Source organism: Leptopilina heterotoma, unplaced genomic scaffold (assembly GCF_015476425.1).
Source record: "Leptopilina heterotoma isolate Lh14 unplaced genomic scaffold, ASM1547642v1 Lhet_474, whole genome shotgun sequence".
NCBI classification, from domain to species: domain Eukaryota; kingdom Metazoa; phylum Arthropoda; class Insecta; order Hymenoptera; family Figitidae; genus Leptopilina; species Leptopilina heterotoma.
Genome location: NW_025111100.1, coordinates 594941 through 603460, shown reverse-complemented (window position 1 = coordinate 603460; position 8520 = coordinate 594941). Strand labels below are relative to the sequence as shown.

The 8520-nt window shown below is 35.0% G+C and overlaps 1 protein-coding gene across 1 annotated transcript; it reads right to left on the bottom strand.

Moving 5' to 3' along the window:
• Window positions 1-703: 703 nt before the first annotated feature.
• LOC122507579 lies at window positions 704-2521 on the bottom strand. Its single transcript, XM_043620375.1, has one exon. It carries the CDS (start codon window positions 2519-2521, stop codon window positions 704-706), a length of 1818 nt encoding a protein of 605 aa, XP_043476310.1.
• Between the last annotated feature and the right edge of the window lie 5999 nt (window positions 2522-8520).

Here is an 8520-nt window from a genome sequence, read left to right as displayed (position 1 = left end):
ACTTTGATGGATCTCTTAGTAATTTTAAATCAAGAACATCAACATCCGATAAAATTTGTAGTTTCTAGACAATTTTCAATAGTAAGTTGAAAAAAAATCCCACTGTTCATCGCGCTGGAGTGCGCGAGCGGACGGACAAATTTTACTTATTACACTATATCTTTGGAAAATTGTTTCGGCCCATTTTCAGACTTACATCTTCTTTTAGGGGAATTCCCAAGCTTTCATTTGAGATTATTAAAAAGAAAATAAAAACTACCGAACTTGCACAAAATTGCAAAAAACTATTTATTTTAAAAAATTTTTGCAAAAAAATTTTTTTTTATTATATAAATAAAATATTTTAAAAGTACACAAAAAAGCCTTTCTAAAACACTACTTACTTTTTTTAATTGAATAATTTAAGTAGAAACTACAAATGTTTAAAGAATGCATGTTGGAGTTGAAGCTGAAATTTCAACCCCCCACCCTTTTGATTGGGGTGGGGGGTTGGACCTGTAAATTGGTGTAGTAACTTGTACCTACTAGGGTAACATATTTCCAAAGTATAAAGGAAATTCAAGAACTTTTTTTTATTTTTGGGGCAGTTCAGGAATAATGCCTCATATGAAAGGATTTTTTAAATAAAAACACATGGAAATTGTATATAATTGCATTATTTATTAACAAACCTTTTATTTTTTTACAATCATATTTTACAAAATCATTCGTCGATTTTAGGGATCGCATTATGTCCCCACGGTAGAGTGTCGGTACTCCCCGGTAACAAATACCGTTTGTCGTCTTGCGGACTTAAAGCTACTTTTACCTGTTTTACAGTCTCAAGGTTATGTAGTCGTGATCTAATATTATACTGTGTTCGAGTTTGAATGTCGAAATTTTGCAGACATTTTACATAATCATCAAAGTGAATCGATTTTTTCACAACGCCGGATTTAATGCCTTTGGCTTTTTTAATAATGTCTTCACCTTCAACCCGTACACTGTACATCTTACTCCGCAAGTCAACAAATTCGGTAACGATCTTGCCGTTACATTCGTCTTTTATTAGACCGAGAATCTTTTTGTTGGCTTGCGGAATGCCGTACACGTTGTTTGCGGGATAGTCTGACGTATCGAACTTTTGGATGTCATTTTTCATGTCATTGTAGACATCTTTACATTTAATTTCGTAGATTAGACTGTCTGTATCGGTATACATCAGTTTACAATTGTCGCCGTATTTTTTTAACATATACCCGTAGTGAAAATCGTAGATTAACGTCTTGGATACATCAAGCACACTTAACCCCACATAGATTGGTTTGTTGAGTAGTACCTCGGTTTTACGCAGTTTAATGGCAACCAGATTTTCATCGAAAATCGCTCGACTACGGAAATTCGGGCGAGAGATTAGGGCTTCAGCTCCATAGCGGCCAAACGATTGGGTGACAAGCTTAATGTCGACATGTTTACGGACATTTTCCATTGTTTTGCCGTACACAGCGTTGTTCATGAGCTTGAACAAATTTTTCTCGAACTCAATTTTGGCGTTGGTTCGCATCATCGTATTATAGTCGATGTATGGTTTAATCCATGTTGATTGCTTAAACTGTAAGACTCGGTGGATTTTAACAAGTTTAATACCATTAGCAACAACTTGTTTGAGAGTTCGATAGTGGATCACATATTTTTCTTTGGGTAGGAGAGTTCTAAGTAATTTCTCCTGTTTCGAGAGGGGGGGTTTCGCATTTTCTGCACAAAATGGCATGTCTTTGTGGGTATCGTGAATACTTTCAGAATACTCCAAGTCAACTTCGAGTATGTATCCAACAGGTGAATCGTCGGATACATTAAAATTGAAAGAGTTGTGGACATTTTCAACCCATTTGAAGCCGCCATAAGGAAGCGCTTGAGCCATTGCCCAGCCATATAAATTGTTGGCGTCAAAGTACATGATGTAGCTAGTATCTTTGCTATCATCGAAATTTTCCATATATCTATTATTCGCTATAGTATATCGGTTGCAACATTGACTTATGCCACCTCTAATACCGGACTCAACAAACATAATCATATCGATATCGGTTATTAGTTGCAATCCTATTTTCGTGTACTTGAGCATAGCATCCCAAGTTAAACCGGGGGTCGTATAATAGTGAGCAGGATCTAACCCGTACGCTTTGACACATTCTTTTCGATAATTTTCAAAGACATCCGCAAGTAACAATACATCTGTTTTCATGTATAAATGTACATAGTCGTAGAGATTTTTACAGTCAAACTCGGTCCATACATTTAGCGCATGCGCATACTCATCATCAGAAATACCAGCGTCATACAGAGTACTATAAAATTTCTCTATCGGGGGTAATTCGGTTTCATCGAGCTTACTTTTTGAGTCAAAGTACTCATAGGGGAAAACACCCTTACGCGTCAATAATTTAATTTTATCCGGATCTGTCACCGTACTGGCAAAAACGGAGTTGACGATTTTGTACTCGTCTAGGTACGATGCGAGTTTCTCTAGGGATGCTGCCATGAATCGCAATGAGTCAATGAATCAAAATTTGACCTCACTCCCCTTGACATGTTTAGTAAAAGAGATATACTTCTCTTTGTTAATGGGGAGGAGGTCAATTTTCCCTTCAAAGCTCGTAGAAATCGCGTGTATTATAAAATGGGCGTCATAGCCACTTAGGTTGTGGAACACCACGGGAATTGTCTGACGGGAAATGATCACGGGAATTGTATCTTGGTAGTTTAGATTGTATGATTCATGGGCAGCACCCCTATATTTGCCAGTAAGGTGACAGTGATCGCGGACTTTCTTTTCACTTGCCGGTATTTTCTCATTACAAATGTGACATATTGTCGCTCGCTTGAAGTCACTGATTTCTTGAGGAGTTAAGGCATTCATTGGTATCGGATTTTTAAATACATTATCAATTTTTTCAGATAATTGCCTCAATTCCTCAGTAAACCATTTAGCAGGGTCAGATTCATTTTTCGGGCACGGTACATATTTACATAACGATTCATCGTAGCTACATTTTATGTAATAGCCAATACGCAATAACTTATGTCGCTGGAATACTTCAGTCTTACTTAAATTGTCTACATCTTCATCGGCGGGAAGAAGTAGACTTTCACAGTCCGCGTAAATTACATACGGTACTCTCTCATTATTCTTATAATTTTTAAATGTGATTAAACTTTTATCAATCGTCGGTAATTTTATTTTACACTCATTCACTTTTTTACAATTTTCAATGTGTGCGTTTAATCTATCTACAGATGAAAAGTAGTGTAAGCATCGGTCACAGATGTATTTTTTATTTCTATGTTTAGACAACTGCTTAAACACTAGTCGAGATAAATCTTTTATTCACACATAATGGAAGTTTATAAAATTATCGTCGTCATACAATACAGTATCATCATCACTTTCATCCGCATACATGTCGGCAACATACAAGAGATTTACATGCTTATCTTTTTTCAGAAGTAAGGTGAAGAGGGTGTACAGAAAAGTCACCATACCTTTTTGTAAGGCCGTAGACATTAATCGAAACGTCATTAATTTTTTCAAATTTTAGAACATTTTTAAGTGTTACTGGGAATTCAATACCCTCAAAATTTAACTCATCTTTAAATTCTTTATAGTTGGAAACTCGATCACTTCTTACTACATTTGGGTGTAAGGCTGAGAGTACAGCCCATTTGAAACACTCATTATCTTCATTTTGCACGTTGATACATGCGTGTTTATTTTTAATTTGTGAGGGTAGATCAATGTATGAGCTCGCGCGCATTGGATTATACTTATTTACATTTACTTCAAGCCTTATAATTGATTGAAGATTCCAATTTGAACCTTTGGCGTAAAACTCTTCAACGCTATGTAGAATCGGTTGCTTAATGTACTGCTCAAACCAATCATCTAAAAGGGTTGTAGGGAAGATGTTGTTGGCCTTGGTTCCAAAAGGAATCGGCTTTACAACTTCTTCGTCATTCTCCACCCTCTTGAAGTTTGCGATGAGTACGCCGTACACGACGATGGGTCCATTCTTATTTAAAGCACCTCTAATATGGTCTTGAAACAGTGTGGACCCATCGTCTAAAAACGCGCTTATATCAATGTGTACAAGATTTAGAATCACATTAGTGTACAGTCTACACGCAAACGCACTCTCACATTCTTCCCAGCGAACACGTTTATTGATATCTGGGTCACCGATTCCAGCGCCATCTACAATATGGGACTCAAATAATGCGCGAAGTCTAATGATGGATTGTAGAATGTTCACACATCTTTTCTTTTGATGTGTAAAGTACATCGACTTGAGAATGCTCGATAACAAGTTTTCATGTTGTGAGCATTCTACAACCCATCGTTCAATGAAAGAGCGTCTCTCATTTACGTTACTCAAATAAGGTATCAACTCAAGGGCTTCTTTAATGAGAGTAACAGTGATGTCACTCTCGTCGAGAATAGTACCGTAATTCGGATACTTACGTGGTGGTTCATCGGTGGTCGTCGCCTTCCGCTTCATCTCTGCACCTGAAATTAAAAGAAACACACTTACAAGCTAACACACTTAAAACTAAACAGAACACACTTACAAGCTAACAAAAGAACAAAAGAACGAACTTACAAACTAAAATACTTATACTAAGCAAAACGAACTTACAAACTAAAGAACTTAACCTAAAAATCAATAGAAAGTAAATGTAATAAACACAGTAAATATAACAATAAATGTAACAAAAAAGACAGTAAATATAACAAAAAAAGACAGTTAATAATGGCAATGGGAATCTGCTGCTGCTGTTGGAACCGCTGAACCTGTGGACAGAACAGCTACTGACTAAACTCGCCAAAATCCCTGAATATATACCCCGAAATCCCCACTCCTACCTTTCACGCATGCGCACTAGACCATTTACCCCCACCTATTCACGCATGCGCAATACTCTTACTCTAACGCAGTCGTAACAATTTCTATACAGGATCCGCAAAATAAATATACTAATTTACAAAAAAATAAAAATTTAATGATTTTTAAAAATAAAATTTTAATTTAAAATTACGCGCCGCCGTCGATGGCATCGACGCTGACCGTGAGCGGGCGGTGGCTGCGCCTCTGGTGGAGGTCCCGCCGGCTCTCTCTCCTCTACCCTGGGCTCGGGAGACTGCGCCCTGGGTATCGGTGACCTACACCGTGGTGAACTTCCGGGCGGGGTTGTAGGCAGCCATTCCACCGGTGTAGGCGTCCTGGGTGGAGTCCCCAACTGAATGAAGGGTGGGGGAGACTCCGGTTCGATCTTGGGTTGAGGTGTCGGTGACCTGGGCAGTGGTGTCGTCGGCCTCTCCACCAGCATCCACGGCGGTGAAAATGGACGCCACTCGAGTGCCATCTGATGCAGAGGTGACTGCGGTGGAGATCCTGGTGGTGTTGTCGGGAATGGCACCTCATTCCCTTCATTCTGTAACTAGTGAATTTATATTATATTATATTATATTATATTATATTATATTATATTATATTATATTATATTATATTATATTATATTATATTATATTATATTATATTATATTATATTATATTATATTATATTATATTATATTATATTATATTATATTATATTATATTATATTATATTATATTATATTATATTATATTATATTATATTATACTCACATTGTACTCGGACACCATCCTCACGAGGCAGTGGTAGCACCGGCAGCTCTCCATCGTGGATCGCACTATTCCTCTCCGCGATCTGGAATGAGCTCTCTACTGTGTGCTAGTCACCCTCGTAGGTCTCTCTCCCCACCAAGCGGTTCCCCCACAATGCGCGCTCACCACTCTGCTGCGTGTGGCGGTTGACTTGAACTACTGTGAGCTCACCGCCGGCAACGAGCTCACCGCTGATAACAAGCTCACCGCCGGTAACGCGCAAAATTCAATTTGAATTCAAAACTCTTATTGTAGTTTTAAGTAATAATTTCACTTACCTTAATTATAAATTGTTTATAATTAATAAAATGATGATAATAGTAATAATTAATAAACAAAAAAAATTAACTACACTTACCTTAATTAAATAAATAGTTTTTAAATAAATATTAATAATAAACAAATATTTACAATTAATATTTTTTAAGCAATAATTTTTTATATAATAAACAAACATTTAAAATTAATATTTTTAAATATTTTTTATATATAATAAACAAATGTTTACAATTAATATTTTTTAAACAATAATTTTTTCACTAATATTAAAAATTTAATGGCGCCATCTATCGGCGGCAGCCGGAACTAAAAAAAATCGGTCGGTAAAACAGAGAACCCCTTCTAAGCCACTTTAAAGTTTAAAAATAAATTTTTAAATTTCCCGCCAAAGGGGTTTGGAATTCGCTAGTGGCGCCATCTAGCAGTGGCAGCCGGAACTAACTCGGTCGGTAAGGTAGAACACCCCCCACCAACCACTGATAATGTAGGAATCTACATTACCGACATGTCCCAGTATCCTCATAGCTATACTACTAATCTACACCATATAGTGTTTTATATATTTTCTAGAATCGTTTTTAGTACAGAAAAATTGTTCCGAATTTTTTGAATTTTTTTGGTCCAAGTTTGACGGCCTGCATTTTCTAACAAAAAAATACACGTTAATGCCTTTAAGTAATTCTTATATATATATATATATATATATATATATTTATTGAATGTTAAAGTAGGATTTAGAAATTTAATTTTAATTTTTAAAACTTTAACTTACGTGTCCTTCGGACAAAAGAAATTGTAAAGGTAGTGGATTCCCCCTCTACTTAGTTATTGTTTCAACTAAGAGGTTGAGAACCCTACTCTTGTGTGAAATGAGAAGATAGGAAAATTGTTAGGATGTTTGAATTAAACCACAAAATGAAGATAATAACAATTAAATGTATATATTTTACCCAAAGTCCCTATTACAGATAAATCTAATTTTATGTGTAAGAAGAGTAAGTGTATCTGTGTGAATGGAATATTAGTGTGTGTTGTGACACGTAAGATCTTTACTCACTACTCGGTGATTCTTCCTTGGTAATACGAATCCAATGAATGCGTCTTGTCTTTACACCTGCTTCACGATGTTTTTCCGAAAAATTCAGGAAATACCAAATCTAGGTTCACTAGACTGATATTTCGCTGGGAACTTTAATATTCTTTTTAAGTTGCACAAAGTTTAAGATCTGAACCTCGTAAATAAAGGTTGTCTTCTAATATATATTTGAAATTAATGTTATTTATTCTTTAGTAGCTTTACTTTATCTTATCCTTTATGATATAAGAGACTTTTACTTTACTTTGATTACTTTAATTCTTTTATATTTCTTTCACAAATTCCTTTATTTTTATTCCACAAATTTTATATTCAATATCATTTATATTATTTTCAATATTTTCTTTTATTTCCTTTTTTCTTTTTAATTATATCACTTTATTTTATTCTTTATATTTCAATTATATATTTTTTAAATTCAACCTTTTTTACTTCTATTTATTTATATTTTTCTCAATTAAATTCACTTTTCTTAACAAACTTCTTATTAATTTCTTTGAACTTCTGAGATCCTTTTATACAACACGGCCAATTGCCGGACTTAGGTTTGCCTGGCCCAAAAATGCCGGCTACAACTACAGGCTACAACGGCCTGGACTAAACTGCCCAGATTTCCCTATGTCGATCACTTTTATTGAAAGACAATTTAGTGGGAGAATTCATAGTTAACGTGGCTGTTGCTAAGCCGATTTCTGCAACCTTGCAGATTTAGGCAGTGGCGTGATCCGAGTTCGGTGACTTGGATGCACCACTCCTTATATTGAACTATTTGCTTGCCTTTGATAATTTCTATCCATTTCTCAAAAGAGTTAATAAGCTGTTTGTGAAAGAAAGGAATTTATTGAGAAGTATTGTATTATATTCTTAAGTTTTTTTACTTTAAAAATTGTCAAACTCAAAAAAACATTAAATTCAATCTTTATGTAGAATTGGAATTTTTGTCAAATTTGGGATACCTTGGATTAAAATTACCAAAGTGAAGAGTGTCCCTTTTGTGAAATTACAAAGGGTTGTTTTTCGTGTAAATGTTTTGAAGCTTGTTAACAAAATCTCTTGTTGTGTATAATTCGTTGTTTATAATTCGGTTTTTTAAGTATTGTAAATAATTATTTATGATATAAAAAGTTACGGAGTTCGGCCGTAACATTGAATAATAATAATAATACATTTTCAATAATACACTTGTTTATGGCCATGATGGTATTACAAGCGGGGTATCGCAGTCTATAAAAAAACCGTATTGAATTTAATTCTTTTAATTAAGCAAGGACCTCATCTGGAACAATTTTTGTTTTACACTCACTGAGGATTTTCGAAATGAATCTAACATAAGTTTTTATACAATTTATATCAGTCGAAGATAATATCTTTAATCCTTCCTCTACCAAATCCGATGAGCAAGAGATCTGTGGGAAATTTCTT

What these genes read in the sequence shown, in the direction of transcription:
- LOC122507579 (XM_043620375.1), bottom strand. Translation starts at nt 2,521, where the DNA reads ATGGCAGCATCCCTAGAGAAACTCGCATCGTACCTAGACGAGTACAAA.